At 36.5% G+C, this 18,238-nt stretch overlaps 1 protein-coding gene across 6 annotated transcripts in view; it reads left to right on the top strand.

The window, feature by feature from the left end:
• The first annotated feature begins 2,807 nt into the window (after positions 1 to 2,807).
• The window catches only part of vtd (RAD21 cohesin complex component verthandi), a 67,853-nt gene continuing 52,422 nt past the window's right edge, over positions 2,808 to 18,238 (top strand). For 5 of the 6 annotated variants that reach the window (XR_015273138.1, XR_015273139.1, XR_015273140.1 and 2 more), the window contains exons 1-2: positions 2,808 to 4,062; positions 4,121 to 4,405. Coding sequence is in view for 2 of the 6 variants with exons in the window: in XM_086839400.1 (XP_086695526.1) it covers positions 3,805 to 4,062; positions 4,121 to 4,405 (543 nt within the window). In the remaining 4 variants the exon portion in view is untranslated. The remainder of the gene's footprint in view (positions 4,063 to 4,120; positions 4,406 to 18,238) is intronic. The other variant, XM_086839408.1, reaches the window with a different exon arrangement.

The following is an 18,238-nucleotide window of genomic DNA, read 5'->3' as shown; positions in this document are numbered from 1 at the left end:
TTTCATATTTGCTACCCATTAATCCCATATTTATTTTATATTTATTTACTTATTTATACCATATTTGTAAACATATATGTCTAAAATACTTCAGTCGGTGCAGCAGTGAAGTTGTGCTGTTTTTCTGCAATTTTTTGTTGCATATCGTATTATATATTGCCGTTTATATTTCCCCTGCGACCCCTCTTGAGAGGACTTACGGGTAGGTATTAAAGGGAACTAAGTAAATTATAGAAAAATTTGTAAAAAAAAAAAAATCGAGACCAAAAATCTGCAAAAAGGAGAAGCAATTTAAAAGGTGAATTAACCTGGGTAAGTTGAGGATAATGCCTATAAAATAAATATAAGATGAAGAGTCAAAGTATGAATATGGAGTAGCGATTTTAATGTGGGGGAAAGGGGAGTGAACCGGGATAATGAGTGTGTAGGTGTGTGTGTGACTCAGTTAAGGGGCAGTTGCAACAAAAAGTTTGACTCATGCGAGCAGCTGCATGGTAGGGAAGGCATGAGCATGTGGCCTCCAGTTCATCAGGAGAAGCCAGGTCCGTTGTGTGTGTGTGTGAGGACCCTGCAGTACCGCGAGTCATCAATAGCCACTATCATTAAGCCGTCATCAACTCGCCGACTGCGACTTCTATAGAGTCGACGCTCTGCCGACTGCGACTTCTACCGAGTCGACGCTCTGCCGGCTGCGACTTCTATAAAGTCGACGCTCTGCCGACTGCGACTTGTACGGAGCCTACGCTCTAATGTTGCCATGGTGATTGTCTCCCTCACTGCCTCACTCAGTCTTCAAACGAGCGAGATGAGCCAAAAGCAAATAAGTTAATAATTAAAATCGAACCAACTGTTTCGCACCCTAGAAATTTAGCATTTGTATTTGTATATTATATTATCATGAACAATTATAATGATGGTATTAGAAATAAATATTCTTTAAATATAAAACGCGAATGAAAAATTAATTGCATATCGAACAAATTTGTTTGAGTTGCAATAACATTTTAAGTAACTTGTCGCCTTGTCGGATATATCCTTTATACCCTGTTTCAAATGGAAGCAGAACACTCGGACACAAGTTAGCCAAACGGGACTTTGTGAAACAAAACGAACAATAAGAGAAAAAAACGGACTTGAGGATCCGTTTTTCCGGATCGTTGTTCGTTTTGTTGTTGGAGGGACGATCCTTTTTTTTTCCTTTCCTTTTTTCGTGTTTTCACATGCACTTCACTGTTCAGTTTTCAATAATTGAAATTATATATCAGGTAAGTTTTTATGTAAAGATTTAAAAAAAAGTTTACTTTCGTATCAATTCTGTCTTCTATTTTGTGTCCATCTTTCCCTCCTCCCACTTCGTGTCTGCATGCAGCTATTAAGATACATACATCGATGGTGCGAAGTGTAAGAAAAGGCTTCGAGACCATAAGAAGTTCTACTTAGCACTCTTAGGTAATTATGTTATGTTTTTTTTTTTTAGATATTGATTTCGATTTATTTTCCATATTTTCCTTTTGCAGATGCAATAAGTCAAGTTGATGCAACGGAGCCATCTGCTAAACTGTTGACTAAAAGCACTAAGCAAGAAATACATAGAGAAGTCAATCACTACAAAATGCAATAAGTCAAGTTGATGCAACGGAGCCATCTGCTAAACTGTTGACTAAAAGCACTAAGCAAGAAATACATAGAGAAGTCAAACACTACAAAAAAGTACTATCACAAAAACGGCTGAGCCTGGAATCCCAGAGCACCCGAACGATATGTCTAGAACCCCAGAGTGCGTTCGGCTTTTTCGAGTTCGAAACCGGGCACAACAAGAATTCACTTTTCAGTGGCAGATCGACCGTGGAACGATGAGCAGGGGTGCGTTTCTTTGCGCTGTGCTCTCGTTTCTGTGTATATGTGTACAAGGGCTCGCACGTTTGTATGCGTCTTCAAATTTCTGTATGCAGTTTTTTTTAAAGATTTTGGGCAGCCACAGCCTGTGCGCCGAAGCGGCGGCTCACTTATTCGCATTTTTAGCGCACTTATTTGTTGTTTTTTAGCAAGTGAAAAAACTTAAATTAAAATAAGAAGTAATTATAGTTAGATAACTTAAATAATTTGTCCCCCAATGCAAGCGCTAGCCGCTAAGCATTTTGCAAAGAATTAATTGACAGCAAACGAATTGCAATGTTTTTGTTTTTGTTATTTTTTACTATGTTTTAAGTTAAAATATTTAAGTTTTGTTTTTTATATCTATAGATTAAAATTATCCTAATAATATTATAAAGGAAAATTTAAAAAAAAATCTTTTATTTATTCATAAATTTTCAGTTTAAACCCAAAATTGTGAGGGATTTTTCGTTTTGCAAAGAATTACTTGTATTTGTACTGTACATATTCATGTCAGTTTTAAAAGTTCCAAAGTCTATAAAAAACATCTCATTAAAACCATAAATAAGTTCGACTAGTTTTTGAGTATCCGCTATGAATAAAAGCAAAATTTACAACAAATTTAGTTAAGTTTGAAAGATTCCATGTAAAAATAAGTTGGAACAACATGCTTCTATTGACTTAGATTTTGAAACATGCAGTTGACACTTTTGTAAAAATTCCAATATTTAAATTTACTTGGTTTACACAATGGCTGTTAACATTTTAACTATAGCAATTATCCTAAGCCATTTATACACTCAAACAATTTTTTATTAGTGAGAACAGACTTGGCTCCTTAGGCACGGATCCATTGCATTTCAATTTCCATTCCTTCGAATTCATTCTAGTTTCGTTGTGGTATTATTTTTAGCCTTTTTTTTAATTTTCTTGGTCACACTGGTGACCCAGCAAAATATATAGACATTTCGCCTTCTACATTCTTTGAGAGGATTTATCTATCTATTGAACGTATGTTCTATAAGATTTTGCCGTTACTAATTTTCTTCTTTTGTTCTCCATCCGTTGTCTATACGAATTTGATGAACTTGTTTTGCCGATATTGCATCGGTGCAACACTGAATTCTTGTTCTTGTCAGTGAACTTTCTGGAAGGAACGAGTGAAAAAATTAAGGCGCCAAAGTTTAAAATCTACCTCTAAATTGTCTTGAATTCCTACAATATTTTATTTAACAGTTATTTCTGTCATATTTTGAATAGATTTTTTGGGGTAATACCACAATGCACACTCTTTGGGGCATTTGCTCATTGTTAAAGAAAAATCATTCGAGAATTTCCAATTCCTCATTTAATTTAATATAGTGCTAATCTGCCTCAATCTGAATGTTTTCTATTGTTGAACAGCTCAAATTAATTTATAACAAGTTTTTTTTTTTTGATGAGCAACAGCTGTTATTGGTAGGAGGATGAAGATATAGCTCTGTGGGAATCGAAATTTCACTTCTGCAAAAATTCTCAACTGTTTCACTCAGATAGACTGTTTGGGCAGACTGTTTCTTTTCAAATATATTTACTTTCAGAAAAATGTGACATGTTCATTGAATATTCCCAGGAAATTGGATAAAGATTTGCAAATATAAACATCTGCTCTATAAGTCCAAGGAATAAGTTTCTCATAAATTTCTTGATTTTAAAACTTTTTTAAGACAATTGTTAATTACTAAATACTCGGTAGATAGTTACCAGATAACTAGCGACATAACAGATATAAACACTGAAAGCAGTTAAAGTAGGTACAGTTCATTTGAAAGCTTGAGTTGAAAACTGTGTCTGAACTCTTTAAGCAACACTGATTTATCGATAAGTAATAATAATTCTAAAATATGAAATCTGAAGTTATTGAATAGAAAATACAGTATTTGAAGTAAAATGTTTTATGAACACATTATATTGGCCAAGAAAGGTCCATTGGCCAGGATTTGGTTAGCAGCACACTGGGATAAAAAAATAACTAAAGCCCATGTGTTTGAAACAAATATCGAAAAATCAGTCGAAGGCATATTGCAACCTAAAGTTAAATTGGCGCTGAGGACATCTGGACATCTATTACTGGGAGTCGTGCGCATTTATTCCAGAAAGGCCAAGTATTTATTAGCGGATTGCAATGAAGCCTTTGTTAAGATTAAGGTACGGTGAATAATTTATAAATAAGAATATTTTCTAATACGCCTCTTTGTTTCTGTAGATGGCATTTCGACCTGGGATGGTTGACCTACCGGAAGGCCACCGGGAAGCGAATGTTAATGCCATCACACTTCCTGAAGTTTTTCACGACTTTGATACTGCATTGCCCGAACTTAATGATATTGATATTGAAGCTCAATTCTCTATAAATCAGTCTAGAGCTGACGAAATAACAATGAGAGAAGATTACGCCAGTTTGTCGCTCTCTTTACAGGACGACGGCTTTGGAGACATAGGTTTTGAAGCGGAAACGCCAGAAGTTATTCGGGGCGCTTCAGACATAAATGTAAGTACTTGCAAAATATACAGGTTCATACATATGTATAAATTTTTTCAATAAGCGATAAAAAAGACGCAAAAAATAAAAAAAATCCTTGCAGTACCATCTATCAGTAATTCATCAACAATTCAATAAAAAAAAGAATGTCCATACAAATTACTGAAAATTTTAACATGATTCATCAACAATTCATGTGTTTCAAAACTATTTTTTTGGACTTGAAAATCATAATTTGCTGTTAATTGTATAATTCAAATCTTAACATTTAATTTTAATTGGTTTTCCCTCACATAAAATACTTAATTCCACTGTTTTTCATATAATTCAACGGTTACATACATATGTATGTGTATAATTTCCCTTTTTTTTCAATTAATTCCACTGTTTTATATTTTGTTCATCTGATTTTCATAAATTCTAATATTTATCATATACATTGTGCTGTACCAAAAACTTTCACGCGATAAGTGGAATTTCACAATTTAACCTTTTATTCACGTTTTTCTCTTGGACGTTGAATCACTAAGGTCAGTACATTCAAGTGGCCCGTATGACACCAGGCAAGTGCCTGTTTGAGTTAGGTGTTAGTAGGCGCGGTGGAAAATATAGGACAGAATACGAGGAAATTGACTACCGGCGTGCTGCCAGATTGTTAGCTTGCATGTTTACTAAGTGTGTTAGTATTAAAGATTTTAATTTGGGAAGGGTATCTACGTTAGAGATTAGTGTGTACAAATCATTATAATTTGCACATAGCACTCTAAAAGGTTCATGCAGTTCAAAGGAGGTTCTGCAGTGGCGCAACACTAATGGGATATAGGATCTAGTAGTTCTACATGGTACATGGAAATTAAGCTGACTCAACAAGTCAGCACTTTCCACATCACCATGTATAAGGTTAAAAATAAAGGTTATCCCTAGCATCGTTCTACGATTGGCTAATGACGGCAAGTTTATTAATAGGAGTCTACTAGAGTAGGAAGGTAATCTTTGGTTTGCATCCCAATTTAAACCGCGTAGAGCGAAAAGTAAAAAGTTCTTTTGAACCGACTCGATGCGTTTACTATGGACGCCGTACTGAGGGCTTCAAACGCAGCATCCATGTTCTAGGATAGGACGAACTAAGGAAGTATATATGGATTTAGTAACATAGGGGTCATTGAATTCCTTCGACCACCGTTTAATAAATCCAAGCACACCCCTGGCTCTATTCACCATAGACGATATATGATCAATAAAGTCAAGTTTTGGATCCAAGCGGACGCCCAAATCGTCAACAGAATTAATTCTTTCCAAAGAGCAGCAGTTCAGCGTGTAAGTAGCAAGCTTAGGAACGACACGTGAGAATGTCATTAGCTTGCATTTCGAGTCATTTAAGTTTAATAAGTTTACACGGCACCAAGTTTGAAAATTATTAAGATCTGTTTGTAAATCCGACTGGCAGGCAACGTCATTGTATTGCACGCAAAGCTTGACGTCATCCGCGTACATAAGTACTCTGGAGTTAGTCAAGAATTTGGGCAGGTCATTTATGAACAATGTAAACAATAAGGGTCCCAAATGGCTTCCTTGCGGGACACCAGATGTAACCCTTAGAACATTGGATAAATTATTCTTAAAGAGGACCTTTTGCGTCCTGACATTCAAATAACTTGAGATCCAATTAAGATGATCACTTGGAAAACCCATGGAATCGAGTTTTCTAACGAGGAGAGAATGGTTAACAGAGTCAAATGCTTTACTGAAATCAGTATAGATTACATCTGTCTGACAATTATTATGGAAGCCCTTTATAATATAGGAAGAGAGCTCCAAAAGATTTCCATAAATTTTGAAATATACTTAGTTCATTTTATTCTACAATTTTGTGTAAAATTTTTTGAATATTGTACTTCCATATCATATAACTGCAAAAGGAACGATCGAGAAGTTAATAGAATTTAAAAGTATAACTTTCAGTTTTCAACAGATTTTCATCACTTTTTATTATTTTACAATTTTGTGTAAAATTGTATAAAAAAAGGTCGACTGTATCATATATCTGCCATACAAGCGATCGTTAGATATAGATGAAAAATTCAAAACTGTGAATGTAAAATTTTAAATATAATATGTATAGGCGAATGAAATGAAAGCAGGTATTATTTCATTGTTTTTTTAACATAAATATAAATATATATATTATATGTATAAATTCCTAGTCTATCTTAAAGGGTATATAAACTTCGGCGTGCTGAAGTTAGCTCTTCTTCTTGTTGTTTATGAAATAATAATAATTTAAATTACATTTATAAATTCGACTCTACTTCTGTTCGCTAAGTTAAGAAGACTCCAAATCAGATTCAGAGCTGTCATTACCATATCGATCAATTTCTGGCATCAAATCTTGGTTATTCTTTTGTTTCACAAGCTACGCTTAAAAGCGGCTAAAAAGTCAGACTGGGTTCATCGCATTGTCATTCTAAAAATACGCGGATAGCCTTGAAGGCATCTTCTCAGAGCTGTGTTGAAAGAATACGTTGTTCTAGTCTTGGAATAGTTTGGGTCCTCAGGGAAACTCGACTTGAAACTTTACTTTCGAGTTTCCATTATGCACGCTCCATGAGCTGATCTGCCAGCATCGCAAAACCCATTCAGTCCGATGGAAGCTTGTGGTTGCATTACGAATTCCAATGTAGTTCAGAAATACATCAAAAATTTGTTGCGTAGTGGCAAGGAAACGGATTGCTTGCAGGTAGGAATTCCTGCAATCTCTGATCTCTCCGGTCCCTTCTCAACACATTGAAAACCCAATAATTTCATGAAAGTGTGCCTGAAATGTAAAGCTTTATAATCGATCGAAAAATAAATTCAAATCCTTTTCATATTTGGCATTCGACGGTTTGAGGTACCGTATGGTCTCCAGACTTCTGCCGCCTAAACTTGACCGCAAATATTGTAATTTTTAAACCGTTGTAAGGTTTTTTAATCAAAAGCCGAATCGATCCGTCTGTCCGTTTCTATGCAAATTAGTCTCTCAGTTTTTAAGTTATCTAAATAAAAATTTGCACTTAGATGTTTACATATACTATGCCTCGTATTATATAGCTACCATAGGAACGATCGGAAAATTGTTAGAAAATTATTACTACCTGATAGTTTCATGTAATTTTAGATATAGATATTGTAATATTCTAGATATTCCGTTTTAAATCATATAGTTGACATTGGAAACAATCGAAAAATTTTAAAAAAGTATAACTTCTGTTTTTTTTTATATATATATTTTCATCAATTTAGAGATTTAGCTTTTTATTTATTTTATTTTGTACACTGTAAGCAGAAGTTTCAAACTTAAGCTACAGGACGGGATCGGCCATAACAGCGGTGATTTTCGTCCGGAATAAGGTTTACATAATTTGCTTAAATAAATATAGAGGGTTCTTATAAATGTTAAGTTAATTGCATATGGATTATTTACAAGTAACAAATAACAGATATTTTATGAGGAAAGTGATAGGTTTATATACGATGCAAAAGATTTGCTGATTTAAGGAAATTTAGAATTAACTGGAGGTTTGCAAAATTAGGGTTGATTAACTGATCGGTAAGTTTAATGTTTGGTAAGTTTGTTCTATGAGTTTGTAGGGCTGGTCAGTCGTTAAGGATATGGGAGATAGATATCTTTTCGTTGGTAAAGACTTGGCACTGATCGTTTGGTGGTTGTGGGAAGCGATGTTCGTGGGTGAGTCTGGTGTGGCCGAGTCGAAGACGGATTATTTTAGTGATCTCTCTTCTTGGATTTAGTTTTTTATTTTTAAATGGCTGGTTATAGATCGTTAAACGTATACGAAAATGCTAAACTGTGAATGTAAAACTATAACTCTAATATAAGTAGGCATAACTTCCTAGTTATTAACATAAATATATAAATTTATATTGCATTAATTAATAGTGATCTGATTGCATTGAAAAAGTGTATTTTCATCTCCTCTGAGAAATTATATTTTCTTTCAGAATTTGGTTTTAATTTTATGAAAATAGGATGACAAATAATCGACTGATCGCTAGCGTCCGGCTTCACGCCACATTTACTTGATTTTGTTTATAAAATAACTTAAGTAGACAACTATACGTGTATACCAGAAAAAATTTTAGGGATATTCTTAAATATTAATTTAATTGTCCAAGCAATAGTTTTTGTCCCGATACCTCATAAAATAATATATTAGTTAATGTTGCTCCCCCTCTTCTTAACATTTATGGCTTTATGAAAACGAAATAATAAATAAGAAAATATTCAATAAATAATAAATATTAACTTATTATTAAAGAGTAACTAAGGATGTTGCTGATTTCCTAAAGTTTGAAGGCCTATTTTTATACCCTTGCAGGGTATTATAATTTCAGTCAGAAGTTTGCAACGCAGTGAAGGAGGCACCTCCGACTATATAAAGTATATATATTCTTGATCAGGACCAACAGCCGAGTCGATCTAGCCATGTCCGTCTGTCCGTTTCTACGCAAACTAGTCTCTCAGTTTTGAAGCTATCTGAATGAAACTTTGCAGTTAGTCTTCTATATACTCTCACTCGTATATATGTCGGAACGGGCCGGATCGGACGACTATATCATATAGCTGCCATAGGAATAATCGGAAAATGTTAACAAAAAAAATTATAAAATTTTCAGTTTTCAACAGAATTTGATCCAATTTAATTAGTGATAATAAACTGGCGTAATTAGTTTTTGTCAGCAGTCGTCAAGTCGTTAGTTTTATTCCACGCAACATAAGGAACGCATGTTAAACGTTTTTATAAAAAAATTCACATAAATTGAACAGTACATAAACAGACAATATTCAGTTAAAAAATACATACCTTAATTTGCAGTTTCCATTACCATCTACAGTTCGTTCCAACAAAGAGTATTTACCTTTACGCAAAAAAATAAACAGAGCCGCCTATTTCTTATTCCCAAACTGCTTTTCGATTGTGTGGTTTGAAAAGCTCATAAAATGCTTTAGTACAGCTTTAAAAGCTTTTTATTTTGGTTTTGTTTATGTTTGATGTATTTATTTTAAGAATTTTTAATCAAAAAATACATAACATTAACATACAAATTTCGAACTTATGCCAAAAAAAATCGACTTCTAGGCATAGTGCACCAATATAATCCATCTACTTTAACGAAATCTTTTTGGTTTTTTAATTTCGGATGATCCAGTTCCGACATATAGTGGTCACAGCAAAACGTCTTTTTTAAGAGGCGCTCCCGGATGACAAGTTTGGGATCAATAAGTTAAAAAGTTTCTTCAGAAAACACTCTGAAAAATACACTTTTTTTTGGCCCTCTAACTGTATGTAACCCCTTAAGTCGTCCCCCCCTCCAAGTCCGGTTGATCCGACACTACAGCAGCTTCCGAATCCAAATCCAATTAACTTCCGAAACTATTCGAGTTCCAAAATTGTATGTCTAAATAAATGCCATAAGCCAATGTCAATCTTCCTATTCTGAGTAGTTTCCAATTCCTTTTCGTTTACTGTGTTCCGCTTGCAAACTTGAACTTTAAGTGCTATTTCCAGGAGTATACATTATTTTATTGAATCATTTTTTTTTTAATATAGTTAAATTAAATTATTATGTATAAAATGACCCTATTTTTACTTTATATATATATAGAACTATATAAACTTTAAAAGAAAATGACCATATTTCGTACACAAAAATATTGGCACACTTATTAGTTTTACTTGATTTATTTTAGAATTAGGTCATTTATGTTCTTATTTTTTTATGCACATGGCATCACAAAGTTCTCAAAAAAATTACATTTATCTACAGTTCCTCTGCCATTTGCCTATATTTTAAGAAAATTGAGAATAAGCGAAAAGAAACGAACGTAGCTCAAAGAAAAATTGTACTTCATCTGCACAATGAAGTCAAATCGTATGCGAAATAGCCAAAATATGGAACTAAGCCGATTTTCCATTAGGAGCATCGTGCAATGCTACGAGGGAGTCGAAAGCTTGGAGAGCGCACCTAAATCTGGGTGTCCCAAGCCTTTAAGTCACCGGGAACGCAACGCGGTGATCCGAAAGGTCAAAGTTTACTCCAAAACATCATCCTCCCAGATCGCCGCTGAAGTTAAAACCGAGTTTGGGAAGGATATTCATCCGATGATCGTAAAAAGTGCCCTGTACCACTAAGTAAGAAATACATAGAGAAGTCAAACAGTACCAAAAAGTAGTATCACAAAAACGGCGAGCCTGGAACCCCAGAGCACCCGAACGATATGTCTAGAACCCCAAAGTGCGTTCGGCTTTTTCGAGTTCGAAGCATTTGTTCGAAACCGAGCACAACAAGAATTCACTTTTCAGTGGCAGATTGACCGTGGAACGATGAGAAGGGGTGCGTTTCTTTGCGCTGTGCTCTCGTTTCTGTGTATATGAAAATATCAAATTTCTGCATGCAGAGTCTTTTTCAAAGATTTTGGACGGCCACAGCCAGTGCGCCACGGCGGCGACTCACTTGCTCATGACGTCACAGCAATACTTAGCGGCTAGTGCTTGCATTGGGGGACAAATTATTTAAATTATTTCACTATAATTACTACTTATTTTAATTTAAGTTTTGTTTTTCCTGACAATATATTTCCCAAAAGTCATTTTGTTGATGAATCATCGATGAATTGTTGATGAATGATCGATGAATTGTTGATTAATCATCGATGAATTGGTAATGAATTTTTATTGATGATAGCTTATGACATGCCCATATTAAATTCATCAACAGTTTGTATGACCTGTCATCGATGAATCATCAACAGCACCCTCTTGAGTGTTGATGAAACGTTGATGAATTACTGATGACAGGTACTGCAGGGTATGTTGTTGTTGTCTATGCAAGTGATTTGGGCATGTCACTTTTTGTTTTGTTTTGATTTTTTAAGATTCTTTGATTTGTTTTGATTATGCTTATATGTGTACATGTGTATGTCAATATTTATGTATGTATGTACATATGTATGCATATTTGGGCGCGCTTTTGTTTTAGCGCACTTTTCTGTTGTTGCTTAGCAAATGAAAAAAAAATTAAATTAAATAAATAAATACTTAAATAAAAATGCATTAACAATTCATCGATGATTCATCAACAAATTCATGATCGATGATTCATCAACAAAATGACTTTTGTGAAAATATTGTCAGGAAAAACAGAACTTAAATTAAAACAAGAAAGGAAGCTAACTTCGGCACGCCGAAGTTTATATACCCTTGCAGATAGAACTTCGATGACTAGGAATCCATACAATATAAAATACATATATATATTAATGTTAAGAAACAATGAAGTAATACCTCCTTTCATTTCATTCACCTATACATATTATATTTTCAGTTTTACATTCACAGATTTGCATTTTTGCTCCACATATAACGATCTTTTGCATGGCACCTATGTGATATACTCGTCCGATTTTCATAAAATTTGACACAAAATTTAAGACTGATATAAAATGGCTATATCTCAAATTTAATGAAAATCTGCTGAAAACTGAAAATGTCATCTTTCATCATCTTTCCAAGTGAACGGACGTGTTTTTTTCTTGCGCTCTCGTTTTGTGTTAAAGTTTCAATCTAACCACCGGGGTTAACTTAAATTTTCTAATTTGTGTTTATAAATTCCCGTTCACTTCGCGTGTGCATGCAGCTATCCTAATTTTGTGTATATAATTGGTTTTATTCTCCAATTTAGTTGTGCTGCTAGTGCTAGCTTTTGCATATTTTGAATTCCTTTTTGTGCCTTCTTCGTCTAGCTTTTGTTTGCGCCGTCGCAACAGCTAAAAGTTTCATCTATTTATCTCCCACGCTCTCCAACTCTCTCGCTTTAGTTGTGCCGCTGCACTTCTTATCTTATCTAATCTATTACGCTCTCCCGCTCTCTCGCTCTCGCTTCTTTCTTCATTTTTTTCAATTGAAAGTACAGTGGTAAGTCTTTATAATGTCCTCAAATATTGTCTGTTCCGTTAAAACCTGCAAAAAGGCAATTGCTGCAGGTGACCTTACAATCGGCTGCTGGCTGTGCGAAAACGTCATGCACGCCAAGTGTATTGGGGTTGCAGCTCGGACGGTGGACGATGTAAGGAAAAACATCGGCCTGCGTTACTGTTGTGAGGCCTGTCGCGATGTAGAAAGGGAATGACGTCTTTCATGCGGCAAACCAAAAGCGGTTTTAAGAGCATTTTAACGAGTTTTCGTAAAACTCTTGATATGTTCTTGGCGCTGGACACCCAATTTAATAGCCTTACGCTATTAAATGAGTCCCCGAGGCGCAAAAAAACTGCTATTGGTGGGCAGCATGTAGACGGACCCCAACTACCCGCAACAGGCTCTCAGCAACAGCCTCCCACGGCACAGCCCTCGACCTCAGCATTAATTCCAAGAGTGCTGAGATCGAGCGCTAGGAAAGATTCGGTATCCGAATGTGCAGCGGGAGTGCCCGTACCGCCGGTGATTTCTGTTTTATCCCCTGGGGGGTCGCAAATATTGACCCCTCAAAGTCCCGTTCACATAAATATATCTGCCCAGGGTGTTAGGCCCGGAATACCGGCCGACAATGGCACGGCCGATAACCAATCTGCCTTGCCAAAAGCCCTTATAGCTGTTCCACCAACGAGACATATTTTTGTCTCGCGGCTCTCCCCTGACCAAACATCGGAAGATGTTCTCTCCTTTATACAAGGCAAAACCAGAGCCGAAAAAATTAAGATAAAGGTGGAAAAGTTCAAATTTTCTTACGCAAGGGACATTTCATCTTTCAAAATAAATGTCCCTAACGAGCTCTTTACCACTATTTGCTCTCCCAACTTCTGGCCAGAGTACATAGTTGTTAAGGAATTCGAGGCGAAGAAAAAGAAAAAGCGGCCAGTAGGAATAACTTTTCCCAGACCTGAAATTACCACTGCACCTTCTACGTCTTCCAATCCCGACCCAAAAAACTAAACTACTCCTTAGGTATTTCCTATCAGAATGCAAGAGGCTTACGTAGTAAGCTTCCTAACTTGTATTCTGATAGCCTTTCGTTTGCATCTCAAGTTATTGTGCTCACAGAAACCTGGTTAAAGCCGGAGATTCTGAGCTCCGAAGTTTTTCCAGCTGTGTTCACAGTATATCGGCTAGATCGCCCTATCAGACGCGGGGGTGGAGTTCTTATAGCGGTGGACTCCTCACTCACGTCAGAATTATTAACCTTCGAGGAATGCAACGATGTTGAATTCCTCTGTGTGAAGCTATCTATCAAAGGTAGCTCAATTTTTATTACCTGTTCCTACATACCTCCACGGTTGGAACTTCCTATTTATTGGAATCACCTTTCCGCTATTCAGATGGTTTCCAGTAGACTTTTGGATAGAGACCAGTTGGTAGTTCTTGGAGATTTTAATATCCCTGGTGCTATTTGGTGCTCGAATAATTCCACCAATACTCTCAGTACACCTACACAACATGACTTTATCGCTGGCTTGTTTGACATTTCGCTGTCTCAAGTCAACCATGTGCGAAATTCCATACAGCGCTTGCTTGATCTTTGCTTCGTCTCTGATCCTGCGAGAGTCAGTTTAGCAAGGGTGGCGCCTCTGACGCAGCCCGAAGATCCCTATCATCCAACTTTCGATGTGACTCTTGATATTGGGTGTGACGTACAGAATATTTCTGACCGTCCAGCCAATAAAGTCCTATGTTTTCGCAAAACGGACTTTGAACGGCTAAATAATTTTATAAACGAGTTCAATTGGTCCGATCTATACATGTGCACTGACATGGCAGTTGCCGTGGATATTTTTTACAGTGCCATGAATTCATTTTTTACTGAATGTGTTCCGTTATATTATCCGCCAAGCTCGAATAAACCGCCGTGGTTTACTAAAGAGTTGAGCCGACTTAAAAATAAAAAATCTAGACTGTATGCTAAATTTAAAATCACCGGTTCTCAATCTGCCCTTTCATCTTATTTATCAGCTCGGTCAAACTTTACCGTGCTGAACGCGCAGTGTTATAAAAATTATTTAACTCGTTGTAGGGCCCAGTTCTCACAGGACCCAAAACAGTTTTATAATTTCGTTAACACGAAACGTAAACTTAAAACAAATCCTTCCTCGCTTTCATTTGAAAATACTACCGCAAATAATGATCAGGCAATAGCCGATCTATTTTCGCAGTTTTTTCAAACAACCTATTCTAGCTCTTCGTATATATACCAGACTTATTCCTACGACATACCCAAATCGAACTTAATTTTCTGTCCTAGCCTAAACGAAAGCTCTCTCCTTTTAGATCTTCATCGTGTCAAGCCAGTTTATTTGCCAGGTCCCGACGGAATTCCTGGCTGTGTGCTCAGGTATTGTGCCGACGCCCTGTGCTATCCCCTTCTGAAATTGTTTACCTTGTCCTTAGAAACCTCCCACTTTCCCATTATTTGGAAGGAATCGTTTATTATTCCTCTCCACAAAAAAGGTAGCAAATTGGATGCCAGCAATTATAGAGGAATCTCTAAGTTGTCGGCCATCCCAAAATTATTTGAAAATATTATCACCCCTCATTTACAGCACCTTTGTAGATCGGTTATTTCTCCATGTCAACATGGTTTTATTAAGCGAAGATCAACAACAACAAATCTTTTGGAGCTCTCTTTCCTATATTATAAAGGGCTTTCATAATAATTGTCAGACAGATGTAATCTATACTGATTTCAGTAAAGCATTTGACTCTGTTAATCATTCTCTCCTCGTTAGAAAACTCGATTCAATGGGTTTTCCAAGTGATCTTCTTAATTGGATCTCTAGTTATTTGAATGGCAGGACGCAAAAGGTCCTCTTTAAGAATAATTTATCCAATATTCTAAGGGTTACATCTGGTGTCCCGCAAGAAAGCCATTTGGGACCCTTATTGTTTACATTGTTCATAAATGACCTGCCCAAAGTCTTGACTAACTCCAGAGTACTTATGTACGCGGATGACGTCAAGCTTTGCGTGCAATACAATGACGTTGCCTGCCAGTCGGATTTACAAACAGATCTCAATAATTTTCAAACTTGGTGCTGTGTAAACTTATTAAACTTAAATGGCTCGAAATGCAAGCTAATGACATTCTCGCGTGTCGCTCCTAAGCTTGCTACTTACACGCTGAACGGCTGCTCTTTGGAAAGAATTAATACAGTTGACGATTTGGGCGTCCGCTTGGACCCAAAACTTGACTTTATTGATCATATTTCGTCTATGGTGAATAGAGCCAGGGGTGTGCTTGGATTTATTAAACGGTGGTCGAAGGAATTCAATGACCCCTATGTTACTAAATCCTTATATACTTCCTTAGTTCGTCCTATCCTAGAATATGGATGCTGCGTTTGGAGCCCTCAGTACGGCGTCCATAGTAAACGCATTGAGTCGGTTCAAAATAACTTTTTACTTTTCGCTCTACGCGGTTTAAATTGGGATGCAAACCAAAGATTACCTTCCTACTCTAGTAGACTCCTATTAATAAACTTGCCGTCCTTAGCCAATCGTAGAACGATGCTAGGGATAACCTTTATTTTTAACCTTATCCATGGTGATGTGGAAAGTGCTGACTTGTTGAGTCAGCTTAATTTCCATGTACCATGTAGAACCACTAGATCATATATCCCATTAGTGTTGCGCCACTGTAGGACCTCCTTTGAACTGCATGAACCTTTTAGAGTGTTATGTGCAAATTATAATGATTTGTACACACTAATCTCTAACGTAGATTCCCTTCCCAAATTAAAATCTTTAATACTAACACACTTAGTAAGCATGCTAGCTAACAATCTGGCAGCACGCCGGTAGTCAATTTTCCTCGTATTCTGTCCTATATTTTCCATCGCGCCTACTAACACCTAACCCAAACAGGCACGTGCCTGGTGTCATACGGGCCACTTGTATGTACTGACCTTAGTGCATCAACGTCCAAAGTATCAAAAAAAAAAATTTAATGAAAATCTGCTGAAAACTGAAAATGTTATACTTATTAATTGAATTAATTTCTCGATCGTTCCTATGGGAGCTATATGATATAGCCGTCCGATTTTCATAAAATTTTACACAAAATTGTAGAATAATATGAAATGGCTATATCTCAAATTTGATCAAATTCTGTTGAAAACTAAAAATGTTATCGCCACCGCGATTGTCAGTCTTCCGACAACAGCCACCGCCATTCTCATTCTTCTCAAATTTCTCGATCGTTCCTATGGGAGCTACATATATGATATATTAGTCCGATTTTCATAAAATTTTACACAAAATTGTAGAATAATATGAAACGGCTATATCTCAAATTTTATGAAAATCTGTTGAAAACTAAAAATGTTATACTTATTAATTGAATTAATTTCTCGATCGTTCCTATGGGAGCTATATGATATAGCCGTCCGATTTTCATAAAATTTTACACAAAATTGTAGAATAATATGAAATGATAATAATGAAATTGATCAAATTCTGTTGAAAACTAAAAATTTTATAATTTTTTTTGTAAAACTTTTCCGATCATTCCTATGACAGCTATATGATATAGTCGTCCGATCCGGCCCGTTCCGACATATATACGAGTGAGAGTATATAGAAGACTAACTGCAAAGTTTCATTCAGATAGCTTCAAAACTGAGAGACTAGTTTGCGTAGAAACGGACAGACGGACAGACGGACAGACGGACATGGCTAGATCAACTCGGCTGTTGATCCTGATCAAGAATATATATACTTTATATAGTCGGAGGTGCCTCCTTCACTGCGTTGCAAACTTCTGACTGAAATTATAATACCCTGCAAGGGTATAATAAGTAGTAATTATAGTGAAATAATTTAAATAATTTGTCCCCCAATGCAAGCTCTAGCCGCTAAGTATTGCTGTGACGTCATGAGCAAGTGAGCCGCCGCCGCGGCGCGGCACAGTGCGAGCGCTTGTACACATATACACAAATACACAGAAACGAGAGCACAGCGCAAAGAAACGCACCCCTGCTCATCGTTCCACGGTCGATCTGCCACTGAAAAGTGAATTCTTGTTGTGCTCGGTTTCGAACAAATGCTTCGAACTCGAAAAAGCCGAACGCACTCTGGGGTTCTAGACATATCGTTCGCGTGCTCTGGGGTTTTAGACATATCGTTCGGGTGCTCTGGGGTTCCAGGCTCAGCCGTTTTTGTGATAGTACTTTTTGGTACTGTTTGACTTCTCTATGTATTTCTTGCTTAGTGCCTGTACGAAACCAACTTACATTGCCGTGCTGCTAGGCGAAAGCCGTTCATATCTGATATCAATAAAAAACGCGTTTAACCTATTCTAAAGGGTATCTGAGCAAGCCAATTAAATTTTGGGATCATGTACTCTTTTCGGAAGAAACCAAATTTAATATTTATCGCTCTGATGGCCGCCAGCACGTATAGAGAAAATCGAACACTGAGCTGGATAAAAGTAACTTGGCACAAAAGTCAAACCCGGTGGCTGAGGCGTGATGGTATGGGGATGCATGTCATCCGCTGGTGTCGGTAACCTGGTGTTCATCGGGGGTATCATGGATAAAGTATATTACCTCAATATTTTGAAAGAAAACTTAAAAAAAAACCCTCAAAGTTCAAAATGCAAAAAGTCGTTACATTTATGCAGGACAATGATCTGAAGCATTCTGCTCACGATGTGCGTATGTTGCCCACTAACTATAGAGCACATATACAGCTACATCCCCCACAGTCACCGGACCTAAATTCGATCGAGCCTTTGTGGGAGAAACTCTATAGACGAATGAAAAAACACAACATTTCATCAAAAAATGGCCGTAAAAAG

Source organism: Drosophila serrata, unplaced genomic scaffold (assembly GCF_035046125.1).
Source record: "Drosophila serrata isolate PLE 108 unplaced genomic scaffold, ASM3504612v1 contig_74, whole genome shotgun sequence".
Taxonomy (NCBI): Eukaryota; Metazoa; Arthropoda; class Insecta; order Diptera; family Drosophilidae; genus Drosophila; species Drosophila serrata.
Note: the sequence above shows the minus strand (reverse complement) of the source record. Positions and strands in the feature narration are given on the sequence as shown.